At 40.9% G+C, this 26,435-nt stretch overlaps 2 protein-coding genes across 2 annotated transcripts in view; one reads left to right on the plus strand and one right to left on the minus strand.

Annotated features, from left to right (window-relative positions):
- The window catches only part of LOC124119361, a 23,232-nt gene extending 17,168 nt beyond the window's left edge, over window positions 1-6,064 (plus strand). The window contains exon 4 of the mRNA XM_046481849.2: window positions 5,769-6,064. Within this exon, the coding sequence (XP_046337805.2) occupies window positions 5,769-6,064 (296 nt within the window). The remainder of the gene's footprint in view (window positions 1-5,768) is intronic.
- A 7,070-nt stretch (window positions 6,065-13,134) lies between these two features.
- Window positions 13,135-24,554, minus strand: LOC124119360 (dynein light chain 2, cytoplasmic-like). The gene is made up of 2 exons (XM_046481848.2): window positions 24,401-24,554; window positions 13,135-15,093 (listed from the first exon to the last, which is right to left on the minus strand). The coding sequence occupies exon 2, from the start codon at window positions 15,087-15,089 to the stop codon at window positions 14,820-14,822; it is 270 nt and encodes an 89-aa protein (XP_046337804.1). The 5' UTR covers window positions 15,090-15,093; window positions 24,401-24,554; the 3' UTR covers window positions 13,135-14,819.
- Between the last annotated feature and the right edge of the window lie 1,881 nt (window positions 24,555-26,435).

The raw sequence follows: 26,435 nt of genomic DNA on the forward strand, positions 1-26,435 counted from the left end.
ATTGAATGGATTGGATAGGAAACTAGAAGAAATAGAGATTGGATGGGAAACTAGAAGGAAGGGAGATTGGATGAGGAGCATGGAAGGATGGGAGATTGGATAGGAAACATGAAGAAAGGGAGATTGGATGGGGAACATGGAAGGATGGGAGATTGGATAGAAAACTAGAAGGAAGGGAGATTGGATAGGAAACTAGAAGGAAGGGAGATTGAATAGGAAACTAGAAGGAAGGGACATTGCATAGGAAACTAGAAGGAAGGAAGATTGAATGGATTGGATAGGAAACTAGAAGAAATAGAGATTGGATGGGAAACTAGAAGGAAGGGAGATTGGATGAGGAGCATGGAAGGATGGGAGATTGGATAGGAAACATGAAGAAAGGGAGATTGGATGGGGAACATGGAAGGATGGGAGATTGGATAGAAAACTAGAAGGAAGGGAGATTAGAAAGGAAACTAGAAGGAAGGGAGATTGGATAGGAAAGTTGAAGGAAGGGAGATGAGATTGGATGGGAAACTAGAAGGAAGTGAGATTGGGTCGGAAACTAGAATGAAGGGAAAGTGGATTTGAAACTAGAAGAATGGGAGATTGGATGGGAAACATGAAGGAAGGGAGATTGGATGGGGAACATGTAGGGATGGGAGATTGGATAGGAAACTAGAAGGAAGGGAGATTGGATAGGAAACAAGTAGTGCGGGAGATTGGACGGGAAAGTAGAAGGAAGGGAGATTGGATAAGAATCGTGGAAGGAAGGGAGATTGGATGGGAAACTTGGAGGCCTCGCCCAATATTTTTCTGCTAACCTAATATAACACCGTATATAGCAACTAAAGACACCATAGCGACTTTATTATGCCGAAATGTTTACACTGTCTGTGGTCCATATCGCACGTATCATGTCAAAATGAGAGCTTGACACTTACAACCGTACGTTGGCCTTAAAGGTCAAAGGGAGACTACTCTTCAAACCTTAGAGGCCAAACCTTGTTGACAATTTTAACTATAATCTTTATCAACAAAGTCACGAACGGGATCTAAAAAATAGATTAATGTCCTTGCACATCACCATTAATGGTAGTAAAACACAAAACAGTGTCAAATTACGAATTTCGGTTCCAGAGTTTTCATTTGAAATATGTGAGATGGGTGTTTGAAAATCAAGATTGCTGTTACTGACGGTATACGGTCTCATATGAGGTCAGTATCAACCATCTTGGATCTTTACTGACGGTATACGGCTCATGTGGAGTCAGTAGTTCTGCTCTCTGATTGGTCAAACTCACTTTGAGGCATAATAAATTAGATTATGCTTATACAAGGCGTTTGAATACACTGGTAACCAATACTACTCATATACGGTATAGTTGGACGCTGCATTAATCGCGCTGCATGAATATGCTGAACTCAGAAAACAGTTAATTGATAAATATTATATCCATGTCTACAGAAATTTGTTACATTAATGTCAAGTAAGAATGTAGTAACAACGAAAAAGCTGTCAATGTACATATTGCATGCTCTGAAGCTAAGAAGCTCCAAATGTGTTAACCATATGAATGTATATACACCCATTACTATATAACATGTACTATAGGCCTATGGCCTCTCAGTATTATGAATAAACACATACACGAATCGCACGGGAACGCTTTGACCATGGTTACACCACCACTTAGGTACATTGTAAGGGTTAAAAGATCGCCGGCTAGTCGAAAGTCGGGGTTTACTTAAATTCTTCATTTGAGATAAAAATGGCAACAAAGGCGAATAAAATTAGGACTACGTGGTTGTAATATGTTTGTTTGTTTGTTTGTTATTTGTTGTGTAACGCCGCACTCAGCAATAATCAATCCACATGACGGCGGTCTGTAAATAATCGCGTCTGGACCAGTCAATCTGTGACATGTAACCTGGTTGGTAATGTATCGTCGTTGAACCACTGGTTTGACGGGTAAAGACTCGATTATTTACAGTCTGCAGCGATGAAGACTGATTGTTGCTGAGTGCGGCATGACACATCATTAATATCCATAGAAATATCCAAATAAAGCGCACAAAATCTGTGTTTGTACTTAGGAAAGGTGACGCTGGTCAATTTAAGACAATAACTAAATAAACAATCTTCCAGAAACAAATCCGTTTTAAATAAAACCCAGGGAATTTTTTTTTTTTTTTTTGTCATTGACAAACACATTATGTGAGGCTTTTTAATGTAAACAAATTCAAATTCAGGGTTTAGACGAATCCGTTTTCTGTAGAACTGTTGAGGTGGATCGTTCCCATTTCTATCTGGTAAAAATATAGATATCGGCTCAGTACGGATAGATTGATCGATGATGAATATTTTAGGCCACAGGAAATGTATTATTGTTCATCAGTTTGTTCAGTTCAAATTGAGATATGTGTAGTATTTTAACCTACCGTCTATCCAGTTAAACAGTTGAAATAATATAGCTTTGAAGGACCACGAACAGCAACACACGACGCGGGACAACTTTGATGGGTGTGGCAGAAATAAACAGTGATTTAACTACAATAGTTCCAGAAATCCCCCACTACAATTCAACATTGATTCTGCATTTCAGTTACTAACGTGCGTTTATATGATTTTGAGGGTAAAATAGTACTCTTACCTTATTAGTATGGTAACGCCTTTGACATTTGTGAGACACTAGTACTTTTCGAGTTGTAATATCAAAATGCTATTATTTTATTTCGTGTTACCTTCGGTTACATATCATCCTATAACAACCATAGCAAGCTATGGCTAGAAATTCTATTGGTTAAATGCTGCAGTTTGACTGGCTGAGTTGAGTGTTTACTGTAGGAGGTTCTAACTTCCCGGCATGCAAAACGCGCGCATCCCCAAACTCTGTCATACCACCCGACGTACTATTTACAGGGAAGACAACGACGAACAATTGCAAGTCTATGATGCATGCGATTTGAACTTGAGCGGGCAAGGTCACACGCTACAGCATAGACACGGAACGATTGATTCATCCCGGAGCTTCAGAATAAGTGGCCCACAGCGGAAATATGTTACAATAATGATATATTCACATACACGGAAAGTCTCATGTATATTAACTGTAGTACAAGATGCTTACGCCAGCATGAGGGTAATATGGAGATCAGTTAGTTGTTCTTTCATGCCATCGATATCTTTAGAGACAGCCGCTCGAAAATCGCGAATTCATCAACTATCGCTGATTTAACCACATTTGAGTCTTTCATTCCAATTGGACCGGGATTTAATTCAGCGTCGTTGGAATATTCAATTTGCATCCTAATGACACTTGTATAAGATCGAAAATCCTGACACATTTGGCCAAGTCCCGAGGACGGTGTCTGTCGCGGTTGAGTGAACACATCTATGTGGCTAGCACAAATGTATACATTATCACTGGCGCGGGGAACGTACTCCTCAAATCGTGGTCCACAGAGGAAATATGTTACAATAATGATATATTCACATACAGGGAGAGTCTCATGTATATTTATTGTAATACAAGTTGCTTACGCCAGCATGGGGATAATATGGAGATAATAAAACGCCAGGTGTTTCGGACTTCAGCTTACGCTTGTTTTCAGTCTTCACATTTCTTTGTCGTTTGGGACACAAACGGAAAACACAATCCTGTAAACGATGTGTTATATATCATCGTTAAGTCTGTCTTACGTGAACTTACAAGAATCCATTATCCGCTATGCTTTGAAATTGTACAGATTCGTCACTATGAGTAAGTGCATGTTGTTCAACTGCTTTGAAGTGTATTTGGGTTGAACGGCATCTCTATAACAGACTGAAATAACCGGTTTTGAGATGAATTTGTGTTTCCATATTTAGATTATTTTAAGTGAGCCTTGATATGACTTTCCCGTGTCAAAGCAGACGAGAGTATGATGGAAACAATGACAATGGACCGTGAAATTCTGGTCAGGGTCGCGCACAAATGATGTGTGTATATCAGGTGCACGTGATATGCCTACAATGGCTCTGGCTTTTTTATTTCCCATTTTTGTGGCTGGAACAGAATCAGTTTGTTTCTATTAAATTTGGGATAGTATGAATAAATAACCAATCAAAGCGTATTTTGATAGTGATTGCGGTATTTCATAGGGAACAAGGCTCATGTACCTCGCGTTTTATAAAATGGGTGAGGTAAAATGGGGTTTAAAGTCGTTCACAAGATTATTGCATTTATGTAGCGACGTCCATGCACGTGTGTGTATGTGCGTCTCTGTATGTGTGTGTTTGCTTGTACCAGAGAGGACGTATGCCGTTTTTATATAGTGCTAGCCCACAGTGATACCATGCCGCAGTTTAACATGATTACCCCACTCAGCCACAGTATACTGATTCGAGCCGACCAGTCCTTGTTTTATGCCCTTAATTCGATAATTTGCTGAGTAATCATTCCTAACTACATTAACATCATTTGTAAACGCAGGAAACTGGAATTTCGGCACGGGTTTGGCACGGGTACAGTCGCTGCTATCGGCTTTGACACTGGTATGGCGCTCTCTTTGTCTTCTCTACAGCTACTCGTCAAGCCCTGTAATGACTATGTCTGGGTCTAAAAATCGACTTTTATCGTATACACGCTAAATTGTGTCGTATGTTTTAATCAACGAACAGTCATCTTACTTTCTCCTTGACCTTTAACCTTCTCTCCATTTGTCAGGATGTCAGAGTAAGTGAGTTTAGTTTTACGCCGCTTTGAACATCTTTTCAGTTGTATCATGGCGTGACAGTTTGATTTGGAAGGTATGCCCAAAGTGATGCAGGTCTTGGACGTTTTTGAAACCCACGAGCACGAGACTGTCACAGATAACTAATCAGGACGAACCTGGGATTCGAACCCACTAGTACGTCTAGGAGAGTGTCCGCCCGGAGAGCGGAAGGTCCGGGGTTTGGTCCCCGGCCGCGTCATACCAAAAGACGTTAAGATATGGTACTTGTTGTTCCCCTGTCTGGGTCTCAGCACTAAGGGAGTAAAAGATCTGGTTTTAATCAGATTGTCCTCATCATGTCAACCATACACATTTTTGAAAGCTTTACATGGGCATTGAAAGTTGTAACCCTGTTGGACAAGAGTTGTATGACGCCCTTTGAAATCTTCGTAGAAAGACCATTTTCGACTGGACAAATTATATTTTTCCTTTTATAGTAAAACACACACATCTCCCACCCTCAACCGCCCCTTCCAACCATCTCTCTTGTTAAACCCCAAATCACATAATCCCTTATGGATAAACACTATGGAATCTGTTAAGCATCCATAATCAACACTTTAAATCTCATAATCCTCTATAATCAACACGCAATCTCAAGTATCTCAAATCAATCTCCAAAGCTCTTCATGCAATATCTAAGTTGACATAATCAAAAGCTTTGCAGCATTACCTGATTTGTAAATCATTGCGAAGAAGTACTCACTTGAACAAAGGCACATTTGAGCTCCCACGAACACCTTCCGTCAGGTCTCTACTATTCATTGTAAAAGATATTGCAGGAAGTGTCTTAGGTATTAGCCCTCTGGTTTTGGAAACAAAAGCGATGTTTGTTAGATATACTGGATGTCCTGCAAAAAAAGGGGCTCCGGAGAAATAGAATTGTACATATGAAACCCGGTTAATCCGGATGAGGCGAATCCGGATTAAAGCATTTTCTGTTGGAAGTATATTCTATAGGTATGGTTGCCGGGAAACAGGTTTCTGATTGACGGGATCGAGACTGACGAGGTTTTACCGAACACCATTAGTTAAGTTACCAGTTGTCTTTCACGGCACCATGTCGGAGAGAAAAGCTGTCATCAAGAATGCCGACATGAGCGAGGACATGCAGCAAGATGCTGTAGACTGCGCCACACAAGCACTGGAAAAGTTCAACATTGAGAAGGACATCGCTGCATACATCAAGAAGGAGTTCGACAAGAAGTTCAACCCCACATGGCATTGTATTGTCGGTCGCAACTTTGGCAGCTACGTCACCCACGAGACCAAGCTATTCATCTACTTCTATTTGGGACAGGTGGCTGTTCTCATCAAATCAGGATGAACAATGGACCATGATGCTTAAATAAGAAGACAATGGATAAAGTTACGGTTTTAGTGTTAAGTACTCAAGTCTATTAACTCTGTCATCTTGGATAAAATGTGAATGTTACCTGCTCATAAACATCTTGCTTAAGTACCTTAACTTCTGGAGAGTATTGAAATACAAAACATTGTTTCAGTTTAAGTAAACCATGCTTGCTCCATGAACGGATGGAAGCCAGCGTTAATGATTCTGTGAGTCAAACAGTTACAGTTGTGCTCCTTCAGTGGGATGTAAATTTTAAACATATACATTTCGTATGGCTAAATGTAACGTATGTCTTTGTAACGTCTTTGTTCGGCCTTAAAATTAGTGATATTGCTTCTTTGAGTACATAATTTAGGTTCAGAGCTACAGATAAGCAGCGTGTTTAACCCCCCAAAACTATTCAAACCCCAATTACTTTCAATTAACTTGCTTACAGAAACGCTTGCATTAAGTGGAAACTCAAATGTATAAAAACAGCACGCAAAAACGCCAATGAAGCTTTTTCAGCATGTGTACAACGGAGCTAATCTCCGAAACACAATTACGAGCTAATTTACTTTCCGAGTCTATATTTAGAACATTTATATACATCTTAAACATAATTTTATTTTTTTTATAAATCTCAAAATTAAATGATGAGTGGAAAAATATTGGTTACCCAATGTAAAATGTAATAACCCAATTAAAATAGAAACCTTCGAGTAAAACCCCTTTTGCTCAAAAAGTTATCTGGAGCTCTGTATGTTATTTAATAATTGACGTCAATTCTTCTGCGCTTATGGGGGTATAAACGTAAAAAAGGTGTGCAGTTTTGTGCGAAACAGGTTTCTACATTTATACCAATTCTTATTGATAAATAAGTTAACAATAATAACTTCACAAATTTAATTTTAATCATTTAATCATTAACAAAAGCAACTGTAGACAACCATACGAAATCTGTGACACCATTTAGCGCAATAATGTGCAGCAATAACAATTGCTTGGTTAGCCTGTCAAATGACATATAATCACTTGGTATTTTATATATTATGTAATCATCCGCACGATGGATACACTTTATATAATTTGACTGTTCAGGTAACAAAGTGGGTATTAAATTATTTATATCAAACTTACTAGGTCTGATTCTAGTTAAGTGTGTAAGTGTGTTAATCCAACATGCAGCCTATGAAAATATTCAAGGATATATTTATCTTTTTTATCTCAATCTGTTGGTTATTTACCTATTGTTATGTTTCGAGGAAAATAAATAGTTATACCTAACTTTGTATCAATATGTATACAATTTCAGTTTGTCATTTCTCTTAAAACATGTTCTCTGTTTTGATTGCGGGTTGGAATAGGTCCCAGCAGCAGCAGCTTGTCGTAGATCTTTTTGTCATTGTGATTGGTTGAATGCTTGTGGACGACGTGGTATGTTGCACCTAATATCACTGGTTTGGTGAAACTAGATTATTTATAAACTGATGTCCATAAGAAACTTTACCAGAGTTTGAAATCACTCTTGCTCAAAAACAACAAAACAAACATGCATGAAGTAAAGTGTATTGAGAAGATCAATATATCAACATAATCAACACTGAAAATGACAATCATACCGCGACCGAGGAATGACGTCAGAGCCCCCCAACGTTGGGTGTGGTACAAAACTCGAGCTTTCAGAATCAGGGACAACAGGCATAGTACATAAACAATCGCTCACGTTCAATAACAAGTCATTAGTAGCGTGTGTGACCACCAAATGCCCCAAAACACGCAAAAACTCTTCGACGCACAGATAGTCAGTCGTCAGATGAGGTCACGTGGGATTTGACGCCATTCGTCTTGGAGGGCCAAGATCAGTTCTTGCCGGTTGGCTGGAGAGTGTGGTCGTTGTCGAACACGACGATCCATTAAGTCCAAGAGGTGTTCTATGGGGGACATGTCGGGTGAGCGTGCAGGCCACGGCAGGACGTTGACGTTGTTGGCTGCGAGGAAGTTAGTGACAATTCTGGCTGTATGGGCTCTAGCGTTGTCATACTGATAAATGGCTGCTGTTGGAGAAATGGTGGACAACTGGACGAAGATTGTTATCCATGTACCGCTGAGCTGTCAAGTTTCCGTCAGCGATGACCAGCGGTGTCCTCTCTTGCCCACAGATCCCTCCCCACACCATGACACTCCCTCCACCATATGGTATGACCTCCTGCACGCAACACGCCGCCGTTCGTTAACCCCTTCGGCGGTAAACACGTTGTCTTCCATCAGCCCTAAACATACAGAATCGACTTTCGTCAGTGAAGAAAACCCTCTGCCAGTCACGTCGTTGCCAACGTCGTACAGTCCGGGCCCATCTCAATAGCAGACGACGATGTTGCGCTGTCAATAGCTGTCCTCTGTATGGCCCTGATTCCATGAACCCTGAGTCTCCTGGCCACTGTCTGTCGACTAACCCTGTGACCTAAAGCATTTGTCCCCGACTACGTCAATGTCAGGAAGCGATTTCGGAGGTGCAAGGTACGCAAGTACCGGTCATCATTGGGCGTGGTCACCCTGGGTCTGCCTGTTCTTGGCCTGTCAGCGGTCCGCCTTGTCTGTCTGTAACGTTGCGTCAAGTTGGTAACGGCAACACGGGAGTAACCGAAGGTTCGTGCAATATGGGCGTGGGTGGCTCCCATCTGTACCATACCGAAGGCTCGTTCACCTTGTTCGACTGTGAGTCGTGGCATTTCTTTTGTGTTTTTTTTTATCACTCTGGATGTCTGACTTGCCGTTGCAATCGTTTTATACCCTTACCCGCACGTGCATTTGCAGTTGTCCGTGGTGCACGTGTTTTTCACTTTTTCGCGTGTTATCTCGCAAACATGTAACAGACGATTAACATTTTCTGCATACACTATTGTTGTATTTAGGTTATGTGTTTTAGATAGACTTCAAAATTTATACTTTGTCTGAAATTTATATTTTCAGTTGGTAAAGTTTTTTTGGGACGTCAGTTTATTATAAAGCTGGAATAATACTGAGTGCGGCGTAAAACAACAAACGGACACAGACCCTGTCACTTCAGAATCATCGTCATGCTCACATTGATGGTTGTGGTATTCAAGTTAGTAAGGACTTAATCTTTGCAGCCTAATAGTCCCGTTGGCGTTCTGGGTCAGAATAGCAGATGAGCCTACTAATATGATGGTAGAGGGGTTCCAAGGTGTGACAACAGCGTTGATCGTTGCTCTTGCTATCAACCACTACTTTGCTTGGCCCAGACGCTGTTATTTATAACCTGTCGTTACATAGCTGGACTATTGCTGACTGGGGAGAGAAACGACAGTAACTCCTGTTCAAAGCCCTTGGGGCTCTGGTTAGAATAGATCACCGGCACCACATTGCTAGTCTTAATCGGGTTGTCAGTCTCTGTCTGTGACTTGGATGATTTCGTGTCATCGTACCCAGATGGCGTGGATAGTGTCTCATGTTTTAATCACTTGTTTGTCTTGGACTGACTCGGTTATTTGCAAGCGCCCGTGACATAGCTGGAATATTGCTGACTGCAGCGTTAGACAACATCATCATATTCATTCAATCATTTCTGTATGTGGGATTAGGATCCGGGTTCGACTGGCGAGAACCTATGACAGGGAATAAGAAAATACCAGTAACAGATGAATATTTATGTTTCATTTCATTTTCTTGTATATCTGATGAGACCCGTGAGGATCCGGGGTAGAATATAATTATGCCCAATATAATAAGTTCCTGTAACTAACTTGATTTTATACATTTCTAGCACCTTGTGATTGATGTACTCATTCACAATTCAACCATTACCACAAGCCTTGTTGGTTTTAAGTTGTTCCACAGCTTGTAACACTTCAGCAGAGGATATTCTTGCATGTAATGTGGTATTACAATCTTCTATTTCAACATCAAAATCATTCAAATCAAAGTTAAAACCTGTATCATAGTTTGTTTGTTGTTTAACAACGCACTCATCAATATTCCAGGAATATGACGGCGGTCTGTAAATAATCGAGTCGGGACCAGAAAGTTCAGTGATTGATATCATGAGCATCGATCTCCGCAATTGGGATACACTGACAGGCATTAACCAAGTCAGCGAGTCTGACCACCCGATCACGTTAGTTGCCTCTCACGACAAGCATGGGTGGTTGAAGAGTTATTCTACCTTGGATCTTCACGGGTCTATTGGTTTATTGTGTGTCATCGTACTCCAAAGCATCCTTGAATATCCAGCAGATTATGATAAATGCCCCAGACAAATTCCCCAACAAAGATTCATTTTATGTACAGTGTTTTGTGGCAGTGTGTAGTGTAGCTTTATTTCTAATTATAGAAAGTGGCAAATTGATTGAGGCGCTCGTATAATATTGAGCTTGGTCGTTGATTGATTGATTGATCATTTAAAGTTTTATAGGTGTTCGGGCAACTAGGCCCATTTACACCTTGCCCATAATAAATGTTTGCTAAGTACCTAGATATTTATAAACTAGTTAAACTGCCACACGCTTTAATATAAGTGAGAACGACTTTCTGAACGTCATGGCGAACACTATTCCCAGAACATAAAAGTCCAACCAATGAGAGGTCAGTATTGAGAACTGTTAGACTCCATCATTGCCTTACGCTGATTGACATACTTTTGGCAATGCAGTAAATAATGAGCCACATTATCAAGCTGATTACACACTGTACAAAGTGCAGAAATGACTTTATTAATAATATTGAGATATGCACCAGGACCACAATGCCCCAAACGAAGTCTGGTTAAGAGAACCTCCTCTCTCCGGTTATTTCTAGATATGTGTAATTTAGTCATAAAAGAATCGATGCCAAAGAGATGACGTCCTTTTAAGGATGATGCCCATCTCTGCTGCCATTCTGTTTCAGCATGTATCATACTGACGGTGCCTTACTCTGCAGGGGAAGGTAAAATTGTTTCATCCTGTTCTGATTCTTCAAATTCTAATGCAGCTTTTGCCAATTTATCAGCCTTCTCATTTCCAAGTATTCCAACATGAGCAGGGATCCATTTAAATTCGATATCCAACAGATCTTTTGCTTAAGTTATTATAAAGGTCGAGAATATTGTTGATCAAGTCCTGTCTCGCTGAGGAAGAACCTACCCGAATTGCTTGTAATGCACTGACAGAGTAACTGAAAATTACCGCTGATAAAGAATAATCCAACGCAACTCTTCAATAATTGCTCCAAGTTCAGCAGAAAATACTGATAAGTTTATCAGTTCTCTTTTCATGTGACCTTCCTTTATATTGTCCAAACTCCATCCCAGCACTTGACTCGTTCGTTGCCTTCCCGGTATATATAGCTCCGCTGTGATGAGCTAGTCTATTACCTTATTTAAAGGGGACATTATTCCAGACGGTTGGAGGTAGTATTTTCTTGAAGGCTGGCTGTTGAAATATAACAGCCAGACGATGAATATTCGGGGCCTTTCTACTACGACCTGACTTCGGTCTGCCTATTTTCGAACACTGATTCTTGGAATCAAGAAAGAAGCACCTGCCTCATCCAAGATAAATGCTGTTCATTGGTATGTGCACTGATCTTTGAAATGGGGCCTATTCTTGAATATTCCTGCTGTCACATATTTGAGCCATTGTAAGGCCTTATATGATTGTAACTTTTTTCCTCTATATTTCAATGTAATGGTTATTCGCGAGTGCACTGACTTAGTAATTAGGGCCTGATATATTTATATATTGCTGCTGCCTCATACTTTGACTTTATATTAGTGTGAGTTTCATTATAATTTGTTGATTATTCATTGAGGTTATTTACCGATTTCCGATTTAGTTCTGTACGTAACGATTTCTGGGTTAACCTTCGCGTGTTAATTTGGGAATCAACAAGTAACACCAGTCCGACAGTAACAAGAGTCATCGAATCAAGTTAGTTACAGGAACTCATTATATGGGGCGTAACAATATCGCAAGTGTTCGGCTAGTGTTATTATGTACCGTGTCACGTACAACTGGGAACGCCAGGTGCCATAAGCACTTCCCTGCCCCTGTTTTAATACTATTAAAAATCCTATTTATTATTTGAAACATTTCGTTGGTTTATTTGTTGTTTAACGCCGCACTCTGCAATATGACGGCGGTCTGTAAACAATCGAGTCTGGACCAGATAATCCAGTGATTGACATCACGAGCATCGATACATAAAGTTGGGATACGATGACATGCATCAACCAAACCAAGTCAGCGAGCCTGACCATCCGCTCCCGTTCGTCGCCTCTTACGACAAGTACAGTTGCCTTTTATGGCAAGCATGGGTTGCTGAAGACCTATTCCACCCCGGATCTTCACGGGTCACGGGCGCTTGCAAATAACCGAGTCAGTCCAAGACAAACAAGTTATTAAAACATGAGACACTGTCCACGCCATCTGGGTACGATGACACGAAATCATCCAAGTCACAGACAGAGACTGACAACCCGATTAGGACTAGCAGTGTGGTGCCGGTGTTCTATTCTAACCAGGGCCCCAAGGGCTTTGAACAGGAGTTACTGTCGTTTCTCGCCCCAGTCAGCAATATTCCAGCTATGTAACGGCGGGCTATAAATAACAGAGTCTGGGCCAAGCAAAGTATAGGTTGACAGCAAGAGCAACGATCAACGCTGTTGTCACACCTTGGAACCCCTCTACCATCATATTAGTAGGCTCATCTGCTATTCTGACCCAGAACGCCAACTAGACTATTAGGCTGCAAAGATTAAGTCCTTACTAACTTGAATACCACAACCATCAATGTGAGCATGACGATGATTCTGAAGTGGCAGGGTCTGTGTCCGTTTGTTGTTTTACGCCGCACTCAGTCTTATTCCAGCTTTATAATATAAATAATCTAGTTTGGACAAGATAAACCAGTGATATTAGGTGCAACATACCACGTTGTCCACACCCATTCAACCAATCACAATGACAAAAAGATCTACGACAAGCTGCTGCTGCTTGGACCTATTCCAACCCGCAATCAAAATGGGGAACATGTTTTAAGAGAAATGACAAACTGAAATTGTATACATATTGATACAAAGTTAGGTATAACTATTTATTTTCCTCCAAACATAACAATAGGTAAATAAACAACAGATTGAGATAAAAAAGATAAATATATCCTTGAATATTTTCATTGGCTGCATGTTGGCAGGATATGAAATGGGTTTTCGTCGAGGTGGTAACTAAATTCTGTTTGACGTGATTTTGAACTTGGGGTGGTCTTACTTTAGAAACATACACGTCAACATTTTACAACAAAACGTCAAACATAAAACAACCATCTGCCAACATTGTTGAAAACTGAGATCAAACATGTTTCAAGGAAACACATGATAATGAAGAAATGATAATGGACATAATTTTCATTTTAAACGCACAAAGTATTATCCTCATTAGATGAGCATTTTGTTTTGTGTAACTGCTTGGCTGTATTACAATGCTACTAAATCGTACAAGTTGTCATATCTAGGAATAGTCAAATCTTGGCAAGCAACGGCTAACACAAGAATATAAACATGCAGTCTATGGACACGTGAGCGTGTCAACGAAGAACTAGAATCAGACCTAGTGAGTGAGTGAGTGAGTGAGTGAGTGAGTATGGTTTTACGCCACTTTCAGCATAAGATACGGCGGGTGACACCAGAAATGAGCTTCACACATTGTACCCATGTCGCGAATCGAACACTGGTCATCGGTGTGACGAGCGAACGCTTTGACCGCAAGGCTACCAGCCCGTCACATCTGACCTAGTAAGTTTGATATAAATAATTCAATACCTACTTTGTAACCCGAACAGTCATATTATATGATGTGTATCAATCATGCGGTTGATTACATAATATATAAATACCAAGTGATTTTATGTCATTTGACAGGCTAACCAAGCAATTGTTCTTATTGTTGTGCATTATTGAGCTAAATGGTGTCACAGATTTCGTATGGTTGTCTACAGTTGTTTGTGTTCATGATTAAATGATCAATTTGTGAAGTTATTATTGTTAACTTATTTATCAAAAAGAATTGACTTCAATATATTTGGGTTTGTGGCGGTAGTAATGTAGAAACCTGTTTCACACAAACTGCACACCTTTTTTCACATTTATACCCCCATAAACGTAGAAGAATTTACGTCAATTATTAAATAACCTACAGAGCTCCAGATAACTTTTTGAGCAATAGAGTTTTTACTCGAAGGTTTCTACTTTAATTGAGTTTATGAGTTTTCCATTTAATGCATGCGTTTCTGTACGCAAGTTAATTGAAAAAAAAATTGCTTTTTGAATAGTTTTGGGGTGTATTTTACGCAAACACGCTGCTTATCTGTAGCTCTGAACCTAAATTATGTACTCAAAGAAACAATATCACTAATTTTAAGGCCGAACAAAGACGTTGCAAAGACGTACGTTACATTTAGCCATACGAAATGTATACGTTATAAATTTAAATCCCACTGAAGGAGCACAACTGTAACTGTTTGACTCACATAATCATTAATGCTGGCTTCCATCCGTTCATGGAGCAAGCTTGGTTTACTTATACTGAAACAATGTTTTGTATTTCAATAATCTCCAGAAGTTGAGGTACTTAAGCAAGATGTTTATGAGCAGGTAACATTCACATTTTATCCAAGATGACAGAGTAAATAGACTTGTGCACTTGACACTAAAACCGTAACTTTATCCATTGTCTTCTTATTTCAGCATTGTTCATCCTGATTTGAAGAGGAGAACAGCCACCTGTCCCAGATAGAAGTAGATGAAGTGCTTGGTCTCGTGGGTGACGTAGCTGCCAAAGTTGCGACCGACAATACAATGCCATGTGGGGTTGAACTTCTTGTCGAACTCCTTCTTGATGTATGCAGCGATGTCCTTCTCAATGTTGAACTTCTCCATGGCTTGAGTGGCGCACTCGACAGCATCTTGCTGCATTTCCTCGCTCATGTCGGCATTCTTGATGACAGCTTTTCTCTCCGACATGGTGCTGTGAAGAAGAAGATGAAGAAGTTTATTCTTGAGGATCACAAATACAGCTTGCGTTCGATTTGAAAACCAAGCACGACGCAGGCGAACCCGCGTTGACCAAGGCATAACCTTAGTTAACCTTGGTTGACCAATCTAAACACATATCAACTTATGACTTGCTTGATAATGGTGTTAGAACCTACACCGAAACGTCGGTCTTAATTGTAATTAAGATGCTGTTCGTCCATAAATTGTTATCCTTACTTAGTACTCCAACTTCTAAATGCCTATCAAAAAAGTAACTTTTTAATCTGTCATAGTTGTGTTTTAAAGCAACGGCTGTTGTGTTCCTCCTTTCTCCTGGCAGCCATTATTATAGCAAAGGTTGCATTTTATTCTTTGTGTTTCGGGAATCTTACTAGAGTTCCCCTTGATTAACACTGGTCAACTCAGGTTGAATCAAGTCAACCCTGGTTAACTCTTGCTATAAATAAATGTGCTAACCTCGGTTGACTCAGGTCACTCAAATTGTATTGATGGAACACACGTAGTGACAGAGAACATACAACCCTTAAATAGGGCCCATACAACCCTTAGTTCGAATCCCGGTTCGCCCCGATTATGTTATAAACATGTGGTAAACGTCTGAGACCTGCATCACTTCTGGCTTTCCTCCCACATGAAGCTGACACGCCGCGATATAACTGGAATACTGTTAAAAGCGGCGTTAAACCCAACTCACTCACTCATACAACCCTTATGTTATTGGATAAGTCATTTACAAAATACATGATTAAACAGTACAGTATTATATTCATGTTTTTATAGACCGTCTCTGAAATATTTCGCTATTTCTATCCTAAGTGGCTTGGAACATATTTTTTTTGTTAAGATGGATATTTACACAAATATTAAGGTACCATGAGATTTCCTGAGTATGAAAGACTTGGCCATTCCAACAGATCATTAACAGGTCACATAAGAAAACAACAGAGGTTTTTATTGTGTAAAGTGAAACCACATTAGTCTCGATTCAATGAATCAGAAACCCGTTTTCAGGTAACAATGTACAATACTGCCAAGCAAAGATTCTTTAATCCAGACGATTACAATAGTATCGGCGCATCCGGATTATCGGGGTTGCGCTGAATATATTTTTTCACAACACCCAAGATTTTGCAGAACATCCAGCATATTCAGGAAACATTGTTGTTTGTTTTAAAACATGATGCTTAATCATTTGTTCCAAGTATTTATTTTAATAAATGAATTGTCGGTGTATTGTATATAGTACATATATTTTCAGTTACAGGCTTGCCTTGTCCAGATTATTTACATGGTGTAGTTAATGTGCAGGTGAAAGGATCAATGTAGAATGAAAAAAACTCCTTTAGTTTTGAGACATACCCCTACCTCCACCAAACAGAAAAAAAACTTTAATTTTGTTATGAAAGTTGCATACAAGGTAGTTCATACGGAAATTGTGTCATTGTTTGTTGCATTTAGGTGATTGAGACGAGGCACAGGAAACACATGGGGATGGAAAGGCGTAAAAGAGGCAGGTTTGCCGCATAGCAGGAAGAGGAAATACGGCATGATCAGCTTGGGAAGTTGAGGGATATAATGGGGAACTTGGGAGATATGTTTGGGAACATGGTAGAAAGGGATATTGGGCGTGTGACAATGAAGGAAGGACTGTGTGATGGGAACAAGGAAGGAAGGGTAATTGGAAGGTTAGAAGGATGGGAGATTGGATGGGGAACATCGAAGGAATGGAGATTAGATGGGAAACATGAAGGAAGAGAGATGTGTTCTGGAACATGGTGGGAACACTGGTTGGATGAGAAACATGGAAGGACGGGAGATTGGATGGGGAATTAGAAGGAAAGGAGATTGGATGGGAAACTAGAAGGAATGGAGATTGGATGGGAAACATGTAAGGAAGGGAGATTGGATGGTGAACAAGAAGGCATGGAGATTGGATATAAAACCAGAAGGCATGGAGATTTGATGGGGAACATGGAAGGATGGGAGATTGGATGGGGAACTTGTAAGGAAGGGAGATTGGATGGGAAACTAGAAGGAACGGAGATTGGATGGGAAACTAGAAGGAATGGAGATTGGATGGGAAACATGTAAGGAAGGGAGATTGGATGGTGAACAAGAAGGCATGGAGATTGGATATAAAACCAGAAGGCATGGAGATTGGATGGGGAACATGGAAGGATGGGAGATTGGATGGGGAACTTGAAGGAACGGAGATTGGATGGGAAACTAGAAGGAAGGGAGATTGGATGGGAAACATGTAAGGAAGGGAGATTGGATGGTGAACAAGAAGGCATGGAGATTGGATATAAAACCAGAAGGCATGGAGATTTGATGGGGAACATGGAAGGATGGGAGATTGGATGGGGAACTTGAAGGAACGGAGATTGGATGGGAAACTAGAAGGAAGGAAGATTGGATGGGAAACATGTAAGGAAGGGAGATTGGATGGTGAACAAGAAGGCTTGGAGATTGGATATAAAACCAGAAGGCATGGAGATTTGATGGGGAACATGGAAGGATGGGAGATTGGATAGGAAACTAGAAGGAAGGGAGATTGGATGGTGAACAAGAAGGCATGGAGATTGGATATAAAACCAGAAGGCATGGAGATTTGATGGGGAACATGGAAGGATGGGAGATTGGAAAGGAAACTAGAAGGAATGGAGATGAGATGGGAAACGAGAAGGCATGGAGATTGGATATAAAACCAAAAGGCATTGGGATTTGATGGGGAACATGGAAGGATGGGAGATTGGATAGGAAACTAGAAGGAATGGAGATGAGATGGGAAACGAGAAGGCATGGAGATTGAATATAAAACCAGAAGGCATGGAGATTTGATGGGGAACATGGAAGGACGGGAGATTCGATAGGAAACTAGAAGGAAGGGAGATTGGATGGGAAACTAGAACGAAGGGAGATTGAATGGGAAACATGGAAGGACCGGACATTGGATGGGAAACATGGAAAGGCGTGAGATTGGATAGGAATCTAAAAGAAATAGAGATTGGATGGGAAACTAGAAGGCATGGAGATTGGATATAAAACCAGAAGGCATGGAGATTTGATGGGGAACATGGAAGGACGGGAGAATGGATAGGAAACTAGAAGGAAGGAGATTGGGTGGGAAACATGGAAGGACCGGATATTGGATGGGAGACATGGAAGGACGGGAGATTTGATGGGAAACAAGAAGGAAGGGAGATTGAATGGGAAAAATGGAAGCACCGGATATTGGATGAGAAACATGGAAGGTCGGGAGATTGGATAGGAATCTAGAAGGGCTGGAGATTGGATAGGAAACTAGAAGGACGGGAGATTGGATAGGAAACTAGAAGGAAGGGAGATTGGATGTGAAACTAGAAGGCATGGAGATTGGATATAAAACCAGAAGGCATGGAGATTTGATGGGGAACATGGAAGGACGGGAGATTGGATAGGAAACTAGAAGGAAGGGAGATTGGGTTGGAAACTAGAACGAGGGGAGAGTGGATGGAAACTAGAAGGAAGGGAGAGTGGATGGGAAACTAGAACGAAGGGAGAGTGGATGGAAACTAGAAGGAAGGGAGATTGGATGAGAAACATGGAAGGAAGGGAGATTGGATGTGAAACAAGAAGAAAGGGAGATTGGATAGGAAACTAGAAGGAAGGGAGATTGGATGTGAAACTAGAAGGAATGGAGATTGGATGTAAAACTAGAAGGATGGGAGATTGGGTGGCAAACTAGAACGAAGGGAGAGTGGATGGGAAATGAGAGGATTGGATGAGAAACATGGAAGGAAGGGAGATTGGATGGGGAACATGGAAGGAAGGGAGATTGGTTTGGGAACATGGAAGGAAGGGAGATTGGATAGGAAAGTAGAAGGAATTGAGATTGGATGTGAAACTAGAAGAAAAGGAGAATGGATAGGAAACTAGAAGGAAGGGAGATTGGATGTGAAACTAGAAGGAATGGAAATTGGATGTAAAACTAGAAGGATGGGAGATTGGGTGGGAAACTAGAACGAAGGGAGACTGGATGGGAAATGAGAGGATTGGATGAGAAACATGGAAGGAAGGGAGATTGGATGGGGAACATGGAAGGAAGGGAGATTGGTTTGGGAACATGGAAGGAAGGGAGATTGGATGGGGAACATGGAAGGAAGGGAGATTGGATTGGAAACTAGAAGGAAGGGAAATTGGATGGGAAACAAGAAGAAAGGGAGATTGGATAGAAAAGTAGAAGGAAGGGAGATTGGATGTGAAACTAGAAGAAAGGGAGATTGGATAGGAAACTAGAAGGAAGGGAGATTGGATATGAAACTAGAAGGAATGGAGATTGGATGTAAAACTAGAAGGAAGGGAGAGTGGATGGGAAACTAGAACGAAGGGAGAGTGGATGGAAACTAGAAGGAAGGGATATTGGATGAGAAACATGGACGGAAGGGAGATTGGATGTGAAACAAGAAGAAAGGGAGATTGGATAGGAAACTAGAAGGAAGAGAGATTGGATGTGAAACTAGACGGAATGGAGATTGCATAGGAAACTAGAAGGAAGGGAGATTGGATAAGGAACTAGAAGGAAGGGAGATTGGAATTGAAACTAGAAGGAAGGGACATTCCACAGGAAACTAGAAGGAAGGGACATTGCATAGGAAACTAGAAGGAAGGGACATTGCACAGGAAACTAGAAGGAAGGGACATTGCATAGGAAACTAGAAGGAAGGGACATTGCATAGGAAACTAGAAGGAAGGGACATTGCATAGGAAACTAGAAGGAAGGGACATTGCATAGGAAAGTAGAAGGAAGGGACATTGCATAGGAAAGTAGAAGGACCGGATATTGGATGGGAAACATGGAAGGGCGGGAGATTGGATAGGAATCTAGAAGGAAGGGAGATTGGATAGGAAACTAGAAGGAATGGAGATTGGATAGGAAACAAGAAGGAAGGGAGATTGGATGTGAAACTAGAAGGCATGGAGATTGGATATAAAACCAGATGGCATTGAGATTTGTTGGAGAACATGGAAGGACGGGAGATTGGATAGGAAACTAGAAGGGAGGGAGATTGGGTGGGAAACTAGAACGAGGGGAGAGTGGATGGAAACTAGAAGGAAGGGAGATTTGATGGGAAACATGGAAGGAAGGGAGAGTGGATGGAAACTAGAAGGAAGGGAGATTGGATGAGAAACATGGAAGGAACGGAGATTGGATGGGAAACAAGAAGAAAGGGAGATTCGATGGGAAACTAGAAGGAAGGGAGATTGGATGTGAAACTAGAAGGAATGGAGATTGGATGTAAAACTGAAGGATGGGAGATTGGGTGGGAAACTTGAACGAAGGGAGAGTGGATGGGAAATGAGAGGATTGGATTGGGAACATGGAAGGAAGGGAGATTGGTTTGGGAACATGGAAGGAAGAGAGATTGGATGGGAAACTAGAAGGAAGGGAAATTGGATGGGAAACAAGAAGAAAGGGAGATTGGATAGGAAACTAGAAGAAAGGGAGATTGGATGTGAAACTAGAAGGAATGGAGATTGGATGTAAAACTAGGAGGAAGGGAGATTTGGTGGGAAACTAGAAGGAATGGAGATTGGATGGAAACTAGAAGGAAGGGAGATTTGATGGGAAATTAGAGGATTGGATGAGAAACATGGAAGGAAGTGAGATTGGATGTGAAACAAGAAGAAAGGGAGATTGGATAGGAAACTAGAAGAAAGGGAGATTGGATGTGAAACTAGAAGGAATGGAGATTGGATGTAAAACTAGAAGGAATGGAGATTGGATGTAAAACTAGAAGGAAGGGATATTTGATGGGAAACTGGAAGGAATGGAGATTGGATGTAAAACTAGAAGGAAGGGAGATTGGATGTAAAACTAGAAGGAAGGGAGATTCGATGTAAAACTAAAAGGAAGGGAGATTGGATGTAAAACTAGAAGGAAGGGAGATTCGATGGGAAATTAGAGCATTGGATGAGAAACATTGAAGAAAAGGAGATTGGATGTGAAACAAGAAGAAAGGAGATTGGATGTGAAACAAGAAGAAAGGGAGATTGGATAGGAAACTAGAAGGAAGGGAGATTGGATGGGAAATTATAGGATTGGATGAGAAACATGGAAGGAAGGGAGATTTGATGGGAAACAAGAAGAAAGGGAGTTTGGGTGGGAAACTAGAAGGAAGGGAGATTGGATGTAAAACTAGAAGGAAGAGAGATTGGATGGGAAATTAGAGTATTGGATGAGAAACATGGATGGAAAGGAGATTGGATGGGGAACATGGAAGGAAGGGAGATTGGATGGGGAACATGGAAGGAAGGGAGATTGGATGGGGAACATGGAAGGAAGGGAGATTGGATGGGGAACATGGAAGGAATGGAGATTGGATAGGGAACGTAGAAGGAAGGGAGAGTGGATGGGGAACATGGAAGGAAGGGAAATTGGATGGGAAACATGTAAGGAAGGGAGATTGGATAGTGAACGTGGAAGGAATGGAGATTGGATGGGAAACTAGAAGGAATGGAGAAGAGATGGGGAAACAAGAAGGCATGGAGATTGGATATAAAACCAGAAGGCCTGGAGATTTGATGGGGACATGGAGGAAGGGAGATTGGATGGGGAATATGGAAGGAAGGGAGAGTGGATGGGAAACATGGAAGGAAGGGAGATTGGATGGGAAACTAGAAGGAAGGGAGATTCGATGGTGAACATGGAAGGAAGGGAGATTGGATGAGAAACATGTCAGGAAGGGAGATTGGATGGTGAACGTGGAAGGAAGGGAGATTGGATGGGAAACTAGAAGGAATGAAGAAGAGATGGGAAACAAGAAGGCATGGAGATTGGATATAAAACCAGAAGGCCTGGAGATTTGATGGGGAACATGGAAGGAAGGGAGACTTGATAGGTAACTAGAAGGAAGGGAGATTGGATGGGAAACTAGAAGGAAGGGAGATTGAATTGGAAACATGGAAGGACCGGATATTGGATGGGAAACATGGAAGGGCGGGAGATTGGATGGGGAAAATGACTGATTGGATGGGAAACTAGAAGGAAGGGAGATTGGATGAGAAACATGTAAGGAAGGGAGATTGGATGGGAAACATGGAAGGAAGGGAGATTGGATGAGAAACATGGAAGGAAGGGAGATTGGATGAGAAACATGGAAGGGCGGGAGATTGGATGAGAAACATGGAAGGAATTGAGGTTGGATGTGAAACTAGAAGGAATGGAGGTTGTATTGGAAACTAGGTGGATGGGAGATTGGATGAGAAACATGGAAGGACGGGAGATTGAATAGGAAACCAGAAGGAGGTGAGATTGGATGGGAAACTACCAGGTTGGGAGATTGGATGGGAAGCTAGAAGTAAGGGAGATGGGAAAGGAAACTAGAAGGAAGAGAGATTGGATAGAAAAACTAGAAGGAAGGGACACTGCATGGGAAACTAGAAGGAAATGAAATTGGATGGGGAACTTGAAGACCTCGCCCAATATTTTTCTGCTAACCTAATATGACACCGTATACGGCAACTAAAGACACCATAGCGACTTTATTAAGACGAAATGTTTACACTGTCTGGTATTCATATCGCACGTGTCATGTCAAAATGAAAGCTTGACACTTACAACCGTACGTTGACCTTAAGGGTCAAAGGGAGACTACTCTTCAAACCTTAGAGGCCAAACCTTTTTGACAATTTTAACTATAATCTTCATCAATAAAGTCACGAACGGGATTTAAAAAATAGATTAATGTCCTTCACAAATAATGGTAGTAAAACACAAAACAGTGTCAAATAACGAATTTCGGTACCAGAAGTGTTAGGTGGGTGTTGGAAAATCAAGATGGCTGTTACTGACGGTATAATGTCTGTTATTAGGTCAGTATCAACCATCTTGGATTTTTACTGACGGTATAGGGGCTCATGTGGGGTCAGTAGTTCTGCTCTCTGATTGGTATATCACACTTTGAGGCATAAAACAATAGATTATGCTTATACAAGGCGTTCGAATACACTGCTAACAAATACTACCCATATACGGTATAGTTGGACGCTGCATTAATCGCGCTCCATGAAAATGCTGAATAATTGATAAATATTATATCCCTTATCCAAGTCTACAGAAATATGTTACATTAATGTCAAGTAAGAATGTAGTAACAACGAAAAAGCTGTCAATGTACATATTGCATACTATGAAGCTAAGAAGCTCCAAATGTGTTAACCATATGAATGTATATACACCCATTACTATATAACATGTACTATAGGCCTATGGCCTCTCAGTATTATGAATAAACACATACACGAATCGCACGGGAACGCTTTGACCATGGTTACACCACCACTTAGGTACATTGTAAGGGTTAAAAGATCACAGGCTAGTCGAAAGTCGGGGTTTACTTAATTTCTTCATTTGAGATAAAAATGGCAACAAAGGCGAATAAAATGAGGACTACGTGGTTGTAATATGTTTGTTTGTTTGTTATTTGTTGTGTAACGCCGCACTCAGCAATAATCCATCCACATGACGGCGGTCTGTAAATAATCGCGTCTGGATCAGACAATCTGTGACATGTAACCTGGTTGGTAATGTGTCGTCGTTGAACCACTGGTTTGACGGGTAAAGACTCGATTATTTACAGTCTGCTGCGATGAAGACTGATTGTTGCTGAGTGCGGCATGACACATCATTAATATCCATAGAAATATCCAAATAAAGCGCACAAAATCTGTGTTTGTACTTAGGAAAGGTGATGCTGGTCAATTAAAGACAATAACTAAATAAGCAATCTACCAGAAAGAAATCCGTTTCAAATAAAACCCAGGGAAATATTATCTTTTTTCATTTACACAAACACATTATGTGAGGCTTTTTAATGTAAACAAATGAAAATTCAGGGTTGAGACGAATCCGTTTTCTGTAGAACTGTTGAGGTGGATCGTTCCCATTTCTATGTGGTACAAATATAGATATCGGCCGAGAAAGGATAGATTGATCGATGATGAATATTTTAGGCCACAGGAAATTTATTATTGTTCATCAGATTGTTCAGTTCAAATTGAGATATGTGTAGTATTTTAACCTACCGTCTATCCAGTTAAACAGTTTAAATAATATAGCTTTGAAAGACCACGAACAGCAACACGCGACGCGGGACAATTTTGATGGGTGTGGCAGAAATAAACAGTGATTTAACTGCAATAGTACCAGAAATCTCCCACTACAGTTCAACATTGATTCAGCATTTCAGTTACTAACGTGCGTTAATAAACTTGTGAGGGTAAAATAGTACTCTTACCTGATTAGTATGGTAACGCCTTTGAAATTTGTGAGATATTTGTCGAGTTGTAAAATCCAAATGCTATTATTTCATTTCGTGTTACCTTCGGTTACATATCATCCTATAACAACCACAGCAAGCTATGATTAGAAATTCTATTGGTTAAATGCTGCAGTTTGACTGGCTGAGTTGAGTGTTTACTGTAGGAGGTTTTAACTTCCCGGCATGCAAAACGCGCGCATCCCCAAACTCTGTCATTAAAACCTGCGTACTATTTACAGGGAATAGACAACGACGAACAATTGCAAGTGTATGATGCATGCGATTTGGACTTTAGCCGGCAAGGGCGCACGCTACAACATAGACACGGAAAGCTTGATTCATTCCGGAGCTTCAGAATAAGTGGTCCACAGCGGAAATATGTTACAATAATGATATATTCACATACACGGAAAGTCTCATGTATATTAACTGTGGTACAAGTTGCTTACGCCAGCATGAGGGTAATATGGAGATAATAAAACGCCAGGTGTTTCGGACTTTAGTTTACGCTTGTTTTCAGTCTTCACATTTCTTTGTCGTTTGGGACACAAACGGAAAACACAATCCTGTAAACGATGTGTTATATATCATCGTTAAGTCTGTCTTACGTGAACTTACAAGAATCCATTATCCGCTATGCTTTGAAATTGCACAGATTCGTCACTATGAGTAAGTGAATGTTGTTCAACTGCTTTGAAGTGTATTTTGGGTTGAACGGCATCTCTATAATAGACTGAAATAACCGGTTTTGAGATGAATTTGTGTTTCCATATTTAGATTATTTTAAATGAGCGTTGATATGACTTTCCCATGTCAAAGCAGACGAGAGTATGATGGAAACAATGACCATGGATCGTGAAATTTGGTCAGGGTCGCGCACAAACGATGTGTGTATATCAGGTGCACGTGATATGCCTACAATGGGTCTAGACGGCTTTTTTTATTTCCCTTGTTTTTGGCTGGAACAGAATGAGTTTGTTTCTATTAAATTTGGGATAGTATGAATAAATAACCAACCAAAGCGTGTTTTGATAGTGGTTGCGGTATTTGATAGGGTACTGGGCACATGTACCTAGCGTTTTATAAAATGAGTGAGTTAAAATGGGGTTTTAAGTCGTTCACAAGATTATTGCATTTATGTAGCGACGTCCATGCACGTGTGTGTCTGTGCGTCTCTGTATGTGTGTGTTTGCTTGTACCAGTGCGGACGTATGCCGTTTTTCTATAGTGCTAGCCCACAGTGATACCATGCCGCAGTTTAACATGATTACCCCACTCAGCCACAGTATACTGAGGGGCGGTCGGGTAGCCTAGTGGTTAAAGCGTTCGCTCGTCACGCCGAAGACCCGGGTTCGATTCCCGACATGGGTACAATGTGTGAAGCCCATTGCTGGTGTCCCCCGCCGTGATATTGCTGGAATATTGCTAAAACCGGCGTAAAACCATACTCACTCACTCACTCACTCACAGTATACTGATTCGAGCCGACCAGTCCTTGTTTTATGTCCTTAATTCTGAAAGCCAAGCAGGGTAAAAACAAGTAGCATCTTTCAAAGTTTTTTGTCACGCGGCCGGCTTTCGAATCACCGACCTTTCACTCTCCGTCAGGCGCTGTACCACTCCGCCACTGAGGTCGTTCGATAAGTTGCTGAGTAATCATTCCTAGCTACATAACATCATTTGTAAACGCAGAAAAACTACACATGCACTGAGCTGGTTTGGCTAGGGAACAGTCGCTGCTATCGGCTTTGGCACTGTTATGGCGCTCTCTTTGTCTTCTCTATAGCTACTGGTCAAGCCCTGTAATGACCATGACTTGGTCTACAATCGACTTTTTATCGTATACACACCAGATGTTTGTCGTATGTTTTAATCAACGAACAGTCATCTTATTTTCTCCTTGACCTTTAACCTTCTCTCCATTTGTCAGGATGTCAGAGTGAGTGAGTTTAGTTTTACGCCGCTTTGAACATCTTTTCAATTGTATCACGGCGTGACAGTTTGATTAGGT

This window comes from Haliotis rufescens, unplaced genomic scaffold (genome assembly GCF_023055435.1).
Source record: "Haliotis rufescens isolate VD_foot unplaced genomic scaffold, xgHalRufe1.0.p SCAF_38, whole genome shotgun sequence".
NCBI classification, from domain to species: Eukaryota; Metazoa; Mollusca; class Gastropoda; order Lepetellida; family Haliotidae; genus Haliotis; species Haliotis rufescens.